The sequence below is a fragment of the Vanacampus margaritifer genome, chromosome 6 (assembly GCF_051991255.1).
Source record: "Vanacampus margaritifer isolate UIUO_Vmar chromosome 6, RoL_Vmar_1.0, whole genome shotgun sequence".
Lineage (NCBI taxonomy): Eukaryota > Metazoa > Chordata > Actinopteri > Syngnathiformes > Syngnathidae > Vanacampus > Vanacampus margaritifer.
This window is the reverse complement of record NC_135437.1, coordinates 1844295-1860561: the sequence shown is the minus strand read 5'-3', so window position 1 is coordinate 1860561 and position 16267 is coordinate 1844295. Positions and strand designations below refer to the sequence as shown.

Sequence of the window (16267 nt, the reverse complement as noted above, 5' to 3'; positions counted from 1 at the left end):
TAACAAACAAGTTGCAGTCTGTTTCATGTTTGAACAGCACTGAAATAAAACATTAAGGCTTAATGTTCCATTAATATACCATTCTTCCATGCTTAATGTGTGAATCCTAACCCTAAGTAAAACGTTTTGTTGAATATTCCCATAAAAAAATGTGTGTTTAAAAATCGATTCGGCCGCATATCGAATCGATTCGAGAATTGCGCGGTGTAATATCGCGATTATATTGCAGATTTTTTTTGTCTACCACCCCTAATATATATATATATATATATATATATATATATATATATGTATTTTTTTTTCTGTATTACTTACTGTAGTCCCAATCTTCAATTGCCTTTTAACTCAACTGCATTTGTGCTGTTGCTCTTCAGGGAGTGGTTCTTCCTGCTCTCCCATGAAGTTTTGAACCCTATGTACTGTCTGTTTGAGTATGCTGGCAAGAACAACTACTGCCTGCAGATCAACCCAGCCTCCTCCATCAACCCAGACCACCTCATGTACTTTCGCTTCATTGGACGGTTCATAGCTATGGTGAGTTGACGTGTCCCAATTAGCGTTCGATAGACATATTAGGACTACTGTAACAAGTTACATTAATAAATATTGAATATTTTTTAAATGTAAGTCTTTCATTGTTCAGTAGGTAAACAATAAATGTTCACTCACAAAACATTTTCTACCATAAAAGCAACTGAAAGCTCTTTTAAAGACTAATACATTTTTGCAACTTAAAACTCAGTTTGTCAGTACCGCATTAAAAAAACAACACAAAAAACGAATATTCACATATCAACGCTGTGAATGGCCTCCAGGTTGCCTGGCAGAATGCCACATTTCTTCAGGACACCTTTCAGGTGGTCTTTATATCATTTCCATTGGCCACCTGCAGGATGATGACCGGTGTTCAGTCATAGGAGCATCTGGATGACGTAGCCAACCCATCGAAGCTGCTGCTGGATGATGGTGGCCTCTATACTCAGACGTCCTGATCTTGCTAGAATATCGACATGAGGGGTGCGATCCACCCATTTGAGACCTAAGTTACGCTGAAGGCATCGGATGTGGAAGGATGTGGAGTTAAAATCATGCCAAAACCCCTCAAACACAAAAAACGTGATTTACTCACACCCAGCAATTCACAAACCACCTAAGTTTGTTTTGCACGTAAGAACTGTAACTATCAAACAAATACATCCTGCCTCAGAAACTAATACAGCATTTTTCAAACATACAAAGAAATGTCTTCAATTGCAAAAATAAAATATCCTTCAAGTACAAACTAAAACCTTTCAATACGAATAAATGTCCTTCACATACAAAAAAAAAACAATTCTACAACTACGGATTACAGTCACGTTACTTTTGGCACTATCTTACCACTGTCACATGACTTTTGGCACTAATATTTCGCCTAGCAGATTCACACGCAAATGCCCAGTAATTTACACACAAATGCCAGTAAACTTTACAGCAGGGGGCGCTGTTGAATGTGAACATCACCTACTACCCACCGGGTTACCAACCAGAATCTTTCACCAACCCCAGAAACATCTAAATTCCAACAAATTAGGGAGACCTCAAGAGACCAAAGGAAAGACTGAGGAAAGGAAGGAAGGATAGATGAAGCAGAGTGAGATCCACAGACATCAGCCTCCACCGATTCAACGGCCAGAGGAAGAAGCAGATTGTGTTTGAATTTCGATAGATGCTGGTGTGGTGGATCTGGCATGCATGAAAACCTCCACCAAAGAGGGGAGCCGTCGACCCCAGCCAGGACAGAGAAAGCACAACCCCCCCAGGGCCCCCCAGGCCACGGCAGTGCCAAGGCACAACCCCTGGGCCCCGCGGGGGCCACCGGCCGGAGAGCAAAGCCAGGAGCCAGGAGCGCCACCCACCCCAACACGGACCGCGCCCCAAGCCCAACGCAGCAGAATGGGGCACAGCAGGCCCCCGCCCCCCACATCCACACACGCCACCCACCACAACCCAGCCCCAACCGCCCCCAGGCCCCCACCTCCAGCTGCGTGGTGGGGCGGAACACTGGGGGCGGAAGGGGAGATGGGAGCACTGGAAGATTGGCATCACCCTCGAACCCCAGGCCCAGCGGGGAAAGGCCCCGGTCGTCATGCCATCGTACCTAGTGAAAGCTAACCCTGTTACTGAGTTCGCCAACTTGCCGACTGGTGAAACTCTACGCCTACATCGTGGATGTGACCCCGCCCAGTGTATATACAAGTGTGTGTGTGTGTGGTGGATTAAAATTGGGAGCAGGTGAGATGGAGCAGGGGAAAAGGATATCCCCCCCCTCTCCGATCCACCTGCTTCCCAGACGTGCCAATGAGTGTATGTGGTGCATAAAAAAAAAGGGGGTATGGGGCGTGGTGGCGCCTCGGTGATACAGATGGGGGACCGCAGCACTGCTTAATACTGCGGTCTGCCCCAACCGATGACTCCCCACCCAAAACTAGTGCATTGAGTTAAGAGGAGCGACCAGCGGGGCCCGTCCCAACCGGGCGGGGACAGGAGACGCACCAGCCCACCACACCCCCACCCAACCCCCCACCGGGACCCCGGCGGGCATATGGGAACAGCCCAGCGGGACGATAGGGCTCGCCCCTGGATCTGTTTAAGGCCGCCACGACTTTCACAAACGTATTTTTCATTATAGTGTTAGCGCCGCGTGCTGGCAAATACATGTTTTTTTCCCGTTTTTCTCCAAGCGAGTTAATTGGACCTACCTCATATTTGCTCAAAAGAATGTTAAGGCCTTCATGATGTTACATGTTTCGGCAAAGGGCTTGGTCATTACAGTGCCGCAAATTGTTAAGATTCATTTATATGACAACAAAACCTGCTCTAGTTTGACCTAGATGATAAAAAATAAATATCACCACAATATATATTCTATACAATGTGCCCTTGCTATTTGCGGGGGTGATACAAATGGCAAAAATCCTTGTGTAATTAAAAAGCATGTAAGCTATAGATTGATTGATTGATTGGTTGGTTGGTTGGTTGGTTGGTTGGTTGGTTGGTTGGTTGGTTGATTGATTGATGTCCATATGCTGTTTTTGAACTATCACTGAAAGCATATATAGATAGATAGATAGATAGATAGATACATAGATAGATACTGTAGATAGATAGATAAAATTAACTTTTATCCCAGTTACAAGTTTAGCCGTGTATATGTTGTGTATAATGTTTAAATGGGGAATTGGTGGGAGCAATATTTGTTTGGAAGGTGTAATTCACATTATGGTTGTAGGCTAGTGGGCTAGCTAGCAAGAAGCTACAGTGCGTAGCATGCCGTTGGACTTTCAACTCAAACTTTCGCTCCGAGTAAGTTCCAGTGAATACCGGTCGCCATCAAAGTAATCCCCATTTTTAATAAATGTACCTGTAATCTGAATACATGTTTTTTCCTGTAACTGTAAGGGAATACAGTTAAAAAAAATAATAATAATCTGATTACGTAGCGGCGGTACATGTATTCCGTTACTCCCCAAGCCTGGATACGGCAATATATTGTTGCAGGCCTCTTTACAAAACACATATCGATATGGCGTCAGAGTCTATATTGCACATTAATTTGTAAGTAGGCAGTTAACCACTCGTTGCTTGCAGGGCTGTGAGGCAGCAGCCTCTGAAGTTAATTGCTTCAATTAAGTGCACGAGGAGAGAGTGGGGGGAGCGGAGAAAAGAGACACTGGTGTCTTGCACAATTTAACTTTATAAAAAAAAAGTGTACATGTGTAGGTGTCCCACGAATTCAAGTCTGTTCTAAAAATAGTTCACCAGTGATTGGACACTGTGTCTTGCTAAGAAAAATTAAAACAGAGGAAGACTAGCAACATTTATTCATTTAAACTTAATATGGAACACGTGTATTAATGTACCAATTTTCCTATATTTTTATATAACCAAAACGTTTTACTTCGCCGCATGCTGTTGCTGTGGCTTTGTGTTGTTTGCCAAGAAAAAGTATGCTGATATAGGTGGTCTAACCATGCACGAAAACTCATTAAATTATACACATTTCTGGCCCCCCAAAAAATAAATAAATCCATATGTAAAGGTTTATTGTGCCATTAAATGAAACATTTAAAAAAAATCACATTCCAATGAAGTACTGTACCACAAACTGCTCAGGGTGCGAGGACCCTTCATAGCTGCTCGCAGCTGTAGTTGTTGGTGTTTCTTTGGAAGCTGTAATGTATTAATGGCTGCAAGGGCCCTTTTTAGCTGATCACAGCTCCGTTATGGTTCTTCTCTTCTTCTACTACCCTTCTGTGGTGGCATAAATTTTTTGGGGAAAGAAATCAAGAAATTGTGAGATATGCTGAAACTCCAGTTGTTCAACTCTGTTGGATCGAGTTACGGTGTCATATCTTCCACTTTTATAACCGTTGTTTCTGTGTGAAAATATGACAAGTATAACAAAACTGTGAATATTGACTAAATATTAAAATACTCCTTGCAGGCTCTCTACCATGGGAAATTCATCGACACAGGTTTCACACTTCCGTTTTACAAGCGAATGCTGGACAAAAAAAACACACTCAAAGACTTGGAGTCCATCGACCCTGAGTTTTATAACTCCATCATGTGGGTCAAGTAAGTATTTAAATTAGTCTTCACATATTTATAGAAGGTGCTTTTGTGAACAAAAGTGCATTAACATCATTCACCTGCCGACACATAACGTACTCTACAGTAAACCCCCTCCATCGCTGATTCCATTGAGGTCCTGCTATTTCACAGATTTTTTTTTTATCCTGCTTTTTAAAGCGACACACCATTAATTCAAAACCAACCAGCTATTCTGTAAAATGGTTAATGTGATAATCAGTGGTACTTTAACCTGGAACCCTTAAACTCTTCCCTGAAAAAAAATCTATTTATGTTGAGCGATTCTGATTTTAAGGTACTTTTTAGGGATATTTTAGCATTAATAAGTACAGTAGCGACCATTTTTGGACAGTCATCGACTTGATCATCGTGACATATTGCATGCTGTAAACATGCATAGAATAACATGGCATGACGACAAAGAGACTCATGAGGAATCATTGCATCCCATGACGGAGGGCAAAGAGGGAAATAGCCCTATAGAAAGAACCACTTCTTCAAAAGCAGTACAGCTAAGGGGGACTCACCAATTATTTGTGTCCAGCCGAAAGTAAAGAGGAAACTGTGGCTGATAAGGAGAATGCATTCAGATGATGTATGTAGGACTACATTGGTCACCTTGGAAATGTAATTTGTGGACAAATACACAAATTTGTATGGCGGGCTCACAGGGGTCGAAATCCCCCATTGAAATGAATGGCGGGCTCCCAGGGGTCGAAATCCCCCATTGAAAAAAATGGCGGGCTCCCAGGGGTCGAAATCCCCCATTGAAATGAATGGCGGGCTCCCAAGGGGTCGAAATCCCCCATTGAAAGACCTACGAAGGTACAGTCCCTAACCTGGACAGTAAACATCCAGCTCACTTTTACTTGCTAGACCTGCTACATATTGTTGAGCTCCGCGTGCGTTCCCCTACATTAGGAGAAGCTACCCCCAACACCCCACTCCTCCACCGAAGGGCATCAAACCTGACATACTAAGAATTACTCCGATTAGAATTGGCACAGTATTTGGCATAGAAGCCAGCATTTTTCTTGCCCATTACGTCAACAAACCTCCATTCAAATCAAATAAGGCAGCTGTTGTTTACGCACCTGATACGTCGTCGCAATCATGTGACCTGGGCAATGCCGTTGCCCAGGGTATGTTATGTTATGTTATGATACTTAATCAGATAAAAAAAAGAAATTCAGGGAATAAGATTCCAGAGATATTGACACTTTTATTCTTTTTATACAATGCCTAATACGAATAATAGCAAAAGAGTTTTAAGTGGTGTATTACTTTAAGCCTAAAGAAAGTGACAGCTGTAGGTTCATGGCTGTTGGTTTGTTTTATAATCTATATTTATGAGCTTGATTATTTATTGCAGTATATTGAGATTCACCATTCACCCCAAAAAATGTCTTCACTAAATGTCCTACAAAGAAAAACCCTATTAATTGCCAATGACATATTAAACTAAATAAATTCACATCCTTCCCATTTCAAATTCAAAACATTCATCTCATCCAATCTGTATTGTTTTTGTAAAGATTCTTCTTATTATTATTATTTACAAGGAGCATACTCTTGCTCCCTTCTCTTACACATGTCATCCATCCATCCATCCACTGAAAAACAACCACCGCTATGTGCAAAGAGCAAAAATTAGACAACAACCAAGACAGGTAAAACAATAAATGTAAAAAATGAAATTGGTGAAAGTTGTGTCATACAATTTGCATGGACTGCCTAATGGGCAAGGGGCTGGGGATAAAACACGGCTTATTGTTGACGCACTCTTTGAGAGTTTTGATATTCTATGTACACAGAGACTATGTTATTTGTACAGGATCTGGACAAACTCAATACTGTGCACAGTGACTTCTATGGGCAGGGGAGTCCACAACTGATTTGAGCTTGGGTATAATGCGCGGCAGAATACCTGGTGGGGTAGCAATTTTGTGGCATAGGAAATTTGACCCATTCATTTCTTTAATTTGACTTGAGGTTGACTGAGCCATTGCAGTTAAAGTTACACATGATAGGAATACTTTTATTATTTTAAATGTTTATACACCCTATGAATCTTACCAGAATGAAAGTGAATGTCTTAATAGGCTAGCTTTTATCAGTTATTTTATTAAAGATGAATACACGTGTATCTTTTTAATGAGTGATATGAATGCCGATATATCAGATGATCGGTCCTTGTTTGGGCGACATTTGAAGGAGTTTTGTGGGAATGATAAGCTTATGCGTTCAACTGAGAAATCTTACCAGATGATAGTTATACCTATATTAGTGAAGCTTGGCATACAACATCTTGGCTGGATCACTGTACATGCACAGCTGATGCACACAACTGCTTGGTGGGAGCTGAGATCTTATATAGCCTAGCTATTGCGGATCATATTCCAGTTTCTCTGACACTTCTGCAATGATGGTACATGTAGAAAACTAGACTGTGGAAAAAAATCAGATTATGATCTCTGGCAGTATAATTATCAAACTGATATAACCCTGAGTAATGCTGGCATCCCATGTGAAGCTATCATATGCGATGACAGAAACTTAAAAAACAAAACAAAAACATTGCATGGCTGTATTCAACATGTATGAACAGATAGTGACAGTGCTTCTTAATGATAACAGTTTTCTTATCACTGAGAAGACGAAGCATAAGATTATGCCTGGTTGGAGTGAGCATGTGTCTGTTTTACATTCAGAGGCTAAAGATGCCACTCAAAAATGGGTATTGGCTGGTAAAGTAAGATATGGGCCACAGTTTGAAAAGAAGAAAGAAGCAAATGCTAAGTTTAAGTATGCGCTGTGTTTTATTAGGAAGAATGAACAGATGTTGAGAGCAAACTCTATGGCAGGAAAACATGGGCAAAAAGACAGTACTGCCTTCTGAAAAAAAAGTTAAACAAATTAACAACAGTAAAATACCCCGGTCGTCTAATATTGTTGTGATTTCTGGAGATAAAGACATTGCTGAGTTATGCCGAAGGTATTACAGTCAGCTTTGAACTGTGTTCAGAGTGCTGATTTTAATATATGTACGGTTGACGCTAATAATGGTATGGTGATTAAACCAGATGAAGTGTGCTATGCTATTGGAAAATTGGCACTAAACAAATCATGCGGTTCTGATCAGGTTACAGCTAAACACCTGAAGTATGCTAGCAAAAGAATATTCGTGCTGCTCTCTATTTGTTTTTTCTAGCTTTCTATCACATGGCGTACTGCCTGAATCCATGCTGGCCGTAATTCTGGTGCCAGTACTTAAAGATAAAACATGTAAAGTTAAGCTTAGATAGTTATAGACCAATTGCAAGTACATTATCTAACGTCTTAGAGTGAATTTATTAGGCTCTAGGGATATATAATGAGTTCTGAATATCAATTTTGTTTTAAAAATGAACATAGCACAGACTTATGTGTCTACACATTAAAATAAATGGTGTCCAAATATAATAGGCACAACTCAACTGTGTTTTTGTGCTTTTTAGATGCATCTAAGGCTTTTGATCGCATCAACTATGGCAAACTCTTTATTAAACTGCAAGAATGAGGGGTTCCTTCATACTTACTACGTATTATGCACTACTGGTATACTAAACAAACAATTCAAGTTAGATGGGGGACGACTGTATCAACAAGTTTTCCTGTCACCAATGGGGTAAGACGGGGGGATATTGTCAACGGTCCTGTTCAATTTGTACATGGACGAACTGTCAAAGAAATTATGTGACTGTAAGGCTGTATGGTGGGTGACAGACTCATTAATCATTTAATATCTGCAGATGACTTAGTATTTATGACACCTTAAAAGGGCCGGTCTACAGCAACTAATTAAAGTATGTGCTGAGTATGGGGTGCAATATGACATCCAATATAACCCCAGGAAAACTGTGGTAATGATAATTAAATCTAAGGTAGATAAAAAGCAAATATTTCCATCTTTTTATTTGTCCAAACAAGAACTTCATATTGTATCAAAGGTTAAATATCTGGGCCATGTTTTGAGGGATGATTTAAGTGATGATGATGACGTGCTGCGACAGTGCAGGAAGCTATATGCCCAAGCAAATGTTCTTGCGTGGAAATTTAGTATGTGTTCTGATGATGTCAAAATTGAACTCTTCAGAACCTACTGTATTCCATTATACTCCCCACATCTATGGCGCAACTATAGCAAAGGGAAAATTAATAAGATTAAGGTTGCACATCATGATGCACTCAGAATCCTGTTAAAAAATATCATAGGTGGGAGAGTGTAAGTCTCTTGTTTGTTTCCTCAAACGTTCCAACATTTCATGCACTTTTAAGGAATTTTATGTATAAATGTATGTGCAGAATTAACAGCTCTAATAACGGAATTATAAAGTCGATAAATGATCCCTCTCTAAGTGATTTTAGGTACACTTCAATGTTCTGGAAATATTGGTTACATGAACTGTATGTTTTTTAAACCAAGGGTTAATTTGTTGTGTGCTTATTTTAGTGTGTTGGGTTTCTTGTGTTTTGTTGTATTGTTTGTTGGTTGGTTTTAATGGACTTGAGTCTGACAATAAAGCTGTAGTAATATTCTGTGGGCCTTGCAAAATCAGTCAAAATCCAGTAAAACAGCTGGTAATGAAGGGGGTTTCTTCAGTGAAAATGGCTGGGAGAGAATGAGTTAATAAAATATGTCCTTCTTGTCTCCAGAGAGAACAGCTTGGAAGAATGTGGTGTAGAGTTGTATTTTGCACAGGACATGGAGATCCTCGGAAAAGTGTCCACCCACCAGCTGAAGGATGACGGAGAAAACATACTGGTCAATGAGGAGAATAAGGAGGAATACATCAGGTAAACAACCATCTCATTCCTCATAGTTCAGCATGTAGGGGAAAATGAAACCAACAATTAATTGATGCGATGCTAAAGCCGTGTCTACATGGAGTCAGGGTTTATGCAAATAAAATATATATTTTTGCGTTTTGCCCTGTTATCCACACTCCGGGATTTTTGTTTTCATTAAAAGCATCTTCTTTTTTTTAAACAAACAAACAAAACAAAAACAAAAAAACAGATTGACGGATTTCTCCGGAACTGAGATTTCCGTCGCACATGTTATTCTATTAATTCTATTTATGTTATTTTTATTAATATTGTGTGAATGATGAAAACATTAACACATATTTTATTTTTTTATTTTTAAGGTTAAGAGTGGCGATGATGAAGCAAGGGAAAAAAGAAAGAAAAAATAAGAATCACAAAGTTCGTTGAAAGCATCATCACAATAACATAACAACTCCTACAGAATATATCAGATTTACACCGCTCCAATTTTCCAATGTATTTGAGGCGGCACGGTGGCTAACGGTGGTTAGCACGTCCGCCTCCCAGTGCAGAGGATGTGAGATCGAGTCCGGGCTTCGGCCTTCCTGGGTGGAGTTTGCATGTTCTCCCCGTGCTTGCGTTAGTTTTCTCCGGGTACTCCGGTTTCCTCCCACATTCCAAAGACATTCATGGCAGGTTAATTGAATACTCTAAATTGTCCATAGGTGTGATTGTGAGTGTGGATGGTTGTTCGTCTCTATGTGCCCTGCGATTGGCTGGCAACCAGTTCAGGGTGTACCCCGCCTACTGCCCGAAGCCAGCTGGGATAAGCTCTAGCGACCCTTGTAAGGACTAAGCGGTTAAGAAAATGGAGGGATGGATGGGTTGGATTTGGTTTCAAAAATAACCGGCGACGTCTCGACATTATACTCAGAATGAATCATCTAAACGGTAGCCATTTAAACCCTAAAAATACAATGTTTCTCTTCGCATCAGCTTACTTACAGACTGGAGGTTCACACGTGGGGTGGAGGAACAAACCAAAGCCTTTTTGGAGGGCTTCAATGAGGTAGTTCCTCTAGAATGGCTTCGCTACTTTGATGAGAAGGAGTTGGAGGTGAGACCACACCAAATCTTCCCTCATATTTGAAGCGGAATTCAAGTGAAGTTACCTGTTTTCTGGCTTGTGGGCACTTTGTCAATTTTTAGTCAACAGCAAGTGGCAGTGCTGCATTATGTCAGCCTTCTTGGATGGCTGAAAACAGTAGATTTGTTTACTTAATTCTTATTCCACAACTACAGTATTAATCGCTATACCATGTTTAGACTATTATGTGTACATAGACCATATTTCAGTAGTGGTGTATAATAATAGCATTCCACTTCCACTTGTTTTTGTCTGAGCTTATTTTGGCAAATTCATGATTCAAGATTTTGTATTTGCCATATACACACTAAAACATGTTGGTCAAAATTACAAAAAGAGACGACAAATACTGTACGTTTTAAACCACACACATACCTTCTGTTGGCGGACTAATTTATCTGCTTTGCTTTGTCAGCTAATGCTGTGTGGGATGCAGGAGATTGATTTGGTGGACTGGCAGAAGAACACCATCTACCGACATTATACCAAGAACACCAAACAGATCCACTGGTTTTGGCAGGTGTGCGCAAGGAGCTATTCCCCTATCCTATTTCACTTTCTACATATTTTGTAATTACAAAAACTCAATAGGTGTCTTATGAGTAAGGATGTGATAACTGTTATTGTGTGACTCATTGGTGCCAATTGTTAGTAAGATCCAGTGTTCGTGTTCCTCCAGGTGGTAAAAGAGATGGACAACGAGAAGAGAATCCGTCTTCTTCAGTTTGTTACAGGGACCTGTCGTCTGCCTGTTGGAGGCTTCTCTGAGCTTATTGGTACAGGTTCACACAGCTCTGAAGATTTTTTTGTCAATCATGTGGAACTGGGAATTTGAATTTGGTTCAGCTGACGTATGCAAATAAAGGTTGTGTTGTGCAGTTACTACAGTTAGAAGCAAAAAAGTTATAATCAGGGCTGCACATTAGCAGTGCGCCAGTGCGCATGAGCACTGGAAATTGACTATTGTGCTACAGTCTATCTGTGTGGTTTAGTGTCCTAAAGGCTAGAACAGTCCAGTGTCAATTTGAAGTCGAGTCAGCTGCCACAAACGTGTGTGTGCATGCGTGTGTGTATTCATCAGTTCACCTAAAGCCCATTAAAAAAAATCCCATACTAATAATATAATGTAATAATAAATTGCCAAATGCAGAAACATCAATGTAAGTTATCAATTTAGCTATATTCTAATGCTAATTACTGCAAAATGGAAACAGATATAATTATATATTTTTCCCTCATGAAAGAAGAGACTTTAATCTTTCTTTTCGTAGTTTTTTTAGCAATAGAACACAATATTCTGTGGGCCTTGCAAAATCAGTCAAAATCCAGTAAAACAGCCGGGAGTGAAGGGGATTATTTTCGTGAAAATAGGTGTGTTTTTTTGTGTCTATTTATTTTAATTTCCCTTTTGAGCATTTTAACGCTTCCTTGGATCAGAAAGTATGTTGATCCAGACATAATCAACAGATCCCCATGAGAATAAACACTGTGGAAACAGACAGTAAAAGGTCCGTAGGAAAGAAACATTTAGACCTAATGTAGGTAGGCTTTCTGCTACTGCCCCCATTTGGAGCCAGGCCAAGGACTCAAAGACGAGCACCTGGGGTCTGGGTCTGTACCCATTGGGCCGGGTGGTGAGTCCCCCATGTCATGGACTCACCACCTGTGAGAGAGACCATAGGGCTCGGGTGCAGCGTGAGCTTAGTGATGGCCGAAGGCGGTCCCCGGCCATAGAACCTGGCTCGAGGGAGAGTCACCTCCCTGGCAGGGAAAAAGCCCAAGCTTGTGTCAAGGTCAAGAAGTTCTGGCTGGACATAGTTGGGCTCACCTTGACACACAATTTTTGCTCTGGTACCAGTCCTCTTGAGAGGGGTTGGACTGGCTTCCCTCTGCCTTCGGGTGGCGGGACAGGTCCTGACTCCTGCTGGGGACCCCATCATTTTGCTGGGATAATCCAATGCTCACGTGGGCAATGACAATGAGACCTCGAAGGGCGTAAATGGGAGGAACACCCACCAGATTAGAACTATATGCTTGTCATGCGTCGTTCATAGCAAAACACCATGTTCAAACATAAGGGTGTTCATACGTGCACTTGGCACCAGGACACGGCAGGCCGAAGTCTGATGATAGACTATGTCAGGGTTCACCAATTCCGGCCCGCGAGGTCCGGAGTCCCGCAGGTTTTAGATGTTTCCGCCTACCAACATACCTAATACTAAAAATCAAGATCATTATCAGGCATGCTGGTGAGTTAATTATATAAATCAGGTGTGCTAGTGGGCGGAAACATCTAAAACCTGCAGGACTCCGGACCTCGAGGACCGAAATTGGTGAACCCTGGACAATGTGGTTGTTTTGGGAACTTGTGGCCGCATATCTTGGACACTTGTGTGAAGAGAAAGGCGGAGCCGTTAACTGATCACCACCTCGTGGTGTGTTGGCTCCGATGGTGGGGGAAGATGCTTGTCCGACCTGGCAGACCTAAACGTGTTGTGAAGGTCTACTAGGAATAAGGAAAGTCCCCTGAAGGAGTTTCAACTCCCACCTGGCAGAACCTCGCCCATGTCCCGGGGGAGGCGGGGAACATTGAGTACGAGTGGACCATGCTTTGTACTTCGATTGTTGAGACGGCTGACCGGAGCTGTGGTCGTAAGTAGCCCTTGGTAGACACTAGCAATAAAGGATGCCGTCAAGCTGAAGGAGTATTGGGCCTTTTGGTGGCGGTGTTGAGAGTTAGTCAAGATTCGATTGAGTCAAGTCTTAAGTTGTACATAATCACATTACATAATCATATTGATGTTTAGTATCTAAAGATGTAGTACATCATTCTGCTTCTTTTTTTTTTAAAACTTGCAGGAAGTAATGGTCCCCAGAAGTTCTGCATAGACAAAGTGGGGAAGGAGACTTGGCTTCCAAGAAGCCACACATGGTAAGAACCCAAAACACTGGTGAATATTAGAGAATAGTACTGGAGTTCCGGCACATTCATTCTTGGCTATATTGTTGTAAGATTCTGGACAAACAGAATAGAAAAAATGGATATGGTTAATCCGTCATAATTATCATTATGCCCTGGTCAGACTACAAGAAAATAGCCCGATTTTGACCCGAAAGACGTGTTGAAGACAAACGGAGCGATTTTGAGTCTTGACATAGTGTCAGTGTCACCCGTGTAGTGTGACACGTTCAACGATTAGTCACCTGGTGTCTTGGACGCTTCACGACCACCACCACGAAAGTCTATCATGTCTGTATTATCGCTCATCTTGTCGCTGTGTGACATACCGATGTCATCGTCCTTTTGGTTCCACAGCAGTGATCAATAGCGAGAGGGAGTGAAACGCCAATCACACACTGACCAGCCCTAATAATTTCAGAGATTTGGTCAAAAGTAGTGATGGGCACATATTTTGTGAGGATCGATCACGCCTTTGGGACAAACGTATATCTTTTTATAGATGGCCGTGATAGCCTCTCCGCTATTCATCTTTTTTTTACCCCCTCGAAGGACAGTTCGGAGTGAATGTGCGTATCAAATGCGCACAAAACATTTGATAAAACAAAGTCAAATACAAAGAAATATTTAAGCAGTATAGAAATTATTCAATAACACAATATAATATTTCAGTGTTTGATAAAAGAATAAAACAATATGTCATCCCCAAATTTCTAAAAAAAATAAGCTATATTGCCCTGACACATGTAAATAAATTCAAATACAGTACTAATTGGCTGCTAAATCACATTTTAAACACTACTGAGCAGGGAGCGCGAGCAATGCACTCATGTTTATGTAGAGTTGCACGGCCGCGTGCTCCATTCAAACGCTCCCAGTCCTGCCTCTTTTTTTTTGTTCCGCCTCCCCGACAACCAGTGTCGACGCGGTGCTCTTGGGTGATGATTGGGTGGGGTCACTTTCAGACTTGTAGTGTGACTACACGTCCAATCCACGACACAGAGCAAATTTTTTTCGGGTAATCTGACAGTTTGACTGTCATGAAAGACAAAAAAGCAGTGTACTTTGAGCTCGGCATTACTCCCTTTGCTATAAAAATAGTTCACCAACACCAAGAAGCGTCTTAATTTTAACTAATTTTGTCAAATAATCTACCTTTACTTCTTTATTTACTCCATAGCTTTAATCGCTTGGATCTACCGCCTTACAGAAGTTTGGAGCAGCTACGAGAGAAACTAATGTTTGCTATTGAGGAGACAGAGGGATTCGGACAGGAGTGATAATACAAGAAAATGAAACCTGCAAATAAATGATTGAGCTGGTTGGTGTTTTGTAGTTGCATTTGTAGAATATCTGAAAATAACAGTCCTTCAAGCACTGCACCTTTAGGAGATCATGCCTAACTTGATCAATATTGTTAGGGCTGCGTGATTGAGACAGACAGAAGTTATGCGCAGTGCTCAATATAAATTATATTTTATATGCATATAACGAGTATTTGTTTTAGAGTTTGGCAAAATGGCACAGAATTATATTAATGTTCACCAGACAAGATGATCACCAATGTAGGATAAAATATCCAATGAAGAGAAGCAATTAACTGTTTTAAAGGTGCGTAAGGGAGCCAAAATATTGAGTGTTATAAGAAGAGGAAATGATTGCATGTCTGTTCAGAGGAGGGACAGAGATTTCGTTGTGGCTCTTCTGTTTCAAAAGTTGAAAAACTTTGCTTTTTTTTTGTGTATGTTTTTACTTTTTTCTGTTGATTGTGAATTTCTGCTAATTGTTTATCTTGTACATGAGTGAAATAAATAAAATTTCAATCTTGGACAATTTGAGTTGCTTTTTTGGAAGATCTAATACCTCATCTAAAAACTTTTAAATGTTTTAATTATTACAGAAATTATCACAATTAACACCTCTCCAGGGAGGCGTACAGAAGGCATCCGAACCAGATGCCCGAGCCACCTCAACTGGCTCCTCTCAACGTGGAGTCGTAGCTCATCCCTGAATCCCTCCCGGATGACTGAGCTTCTCACCCTATCTCTAAGGGACAGCCCCGGACACCCTGCGGAGGAAACTCATTTTGGCCACTTGTATCCGGGATCTTGTTCTTTCGGTCACGACCCACAGTTCATGACCATAGGTGAGGGTAGGAACGTAGCTCGACCAGTAAATCGAGAGCTTGGCCTTTTGGCTCCGCTCCTTCTTCACCACAACGGACCGATACAGAGTCCGCATCACTGCAGACGCTGCACCGATCCGCCTGTCGATCTCCCGCTCCATCCTGCCCTCACTCATGAACAAGACCCCAAAATACTTGAACTCCTCCACTTGGGGCAGAATATACAGTGCTGCTCAAAAGTTTGTGAACCCTTCAGGCATGGTCAGATTTTTTGGTATAAAATATTGAAATAACCTTATTAAATGTTTAGTCATACCCCAATCTACAATGCTGACATTGAAAATAATGGGCTTGAACAAAAAGAATGATATTATTGTAATTCATTATTGAGCAAAAGTTGGTGATTTAAGAAAAACTCAGATTTCATGGGTGCAAAAGTATGTGAACCTCTCACTTAATTAGATATTGCACCTTTTGATATGATAACTTCATCAAAACACTTTCTTTAGTTACTTATCAGTCTTTGACATCTATTTGGGGGGATTTTTGCCACTCTTTCTTGAAAAATGCAGCCAATTGAAGGAGGTTGGAT

The 16267-nt window shown here is 41.1% G+C and overlaps 1 protein-coding gene across 3 annotated transcripts in view; it reads left to right on the top strand.

The window, feature by feature from the left end:
• wwp2 (WW domain containing E3 ubiquitin protein ligase 2) overlaps nt 1-15383 on the top strand; it is a 145248-nt gene extending 129865 nt beyond the window's left edge. For all 3 annotated transcript variants that reach the window (XM_077567937.1, XM_077567939.1, XM_077567938.1), the window contains 8 exons: nt 375-534; nt 4487-4620; nt 9331-9471; nt 10441-10561; nt 11007-11111; nt 11271-11367; nt 13451-13523; nt 14731-15383. In XM_077567937.1, coding sequence (XP_077424063.1) covers nt 375-534; nt 4487-4620; nt 9331-9471; nt 10441-10561; nt 11007-11111; nt 11271-11367; nt 13451-13523; nt 14731-14830 — 931 coding nt within the window. In that variant the 3' untranslated portion in view covers nt 14831-15383. The remainder of the gene's footprint in view (nt 1-374; nt 535-4486; nt 4621-9330; nt 9472-10440; nt 10562-11006; nt 11112-11270; nt 11368-13450; nt 13524-14730) is intronic.
• The last annotated feature ends 884 nt before the right edge of the window (nt 15384-16267 follow it).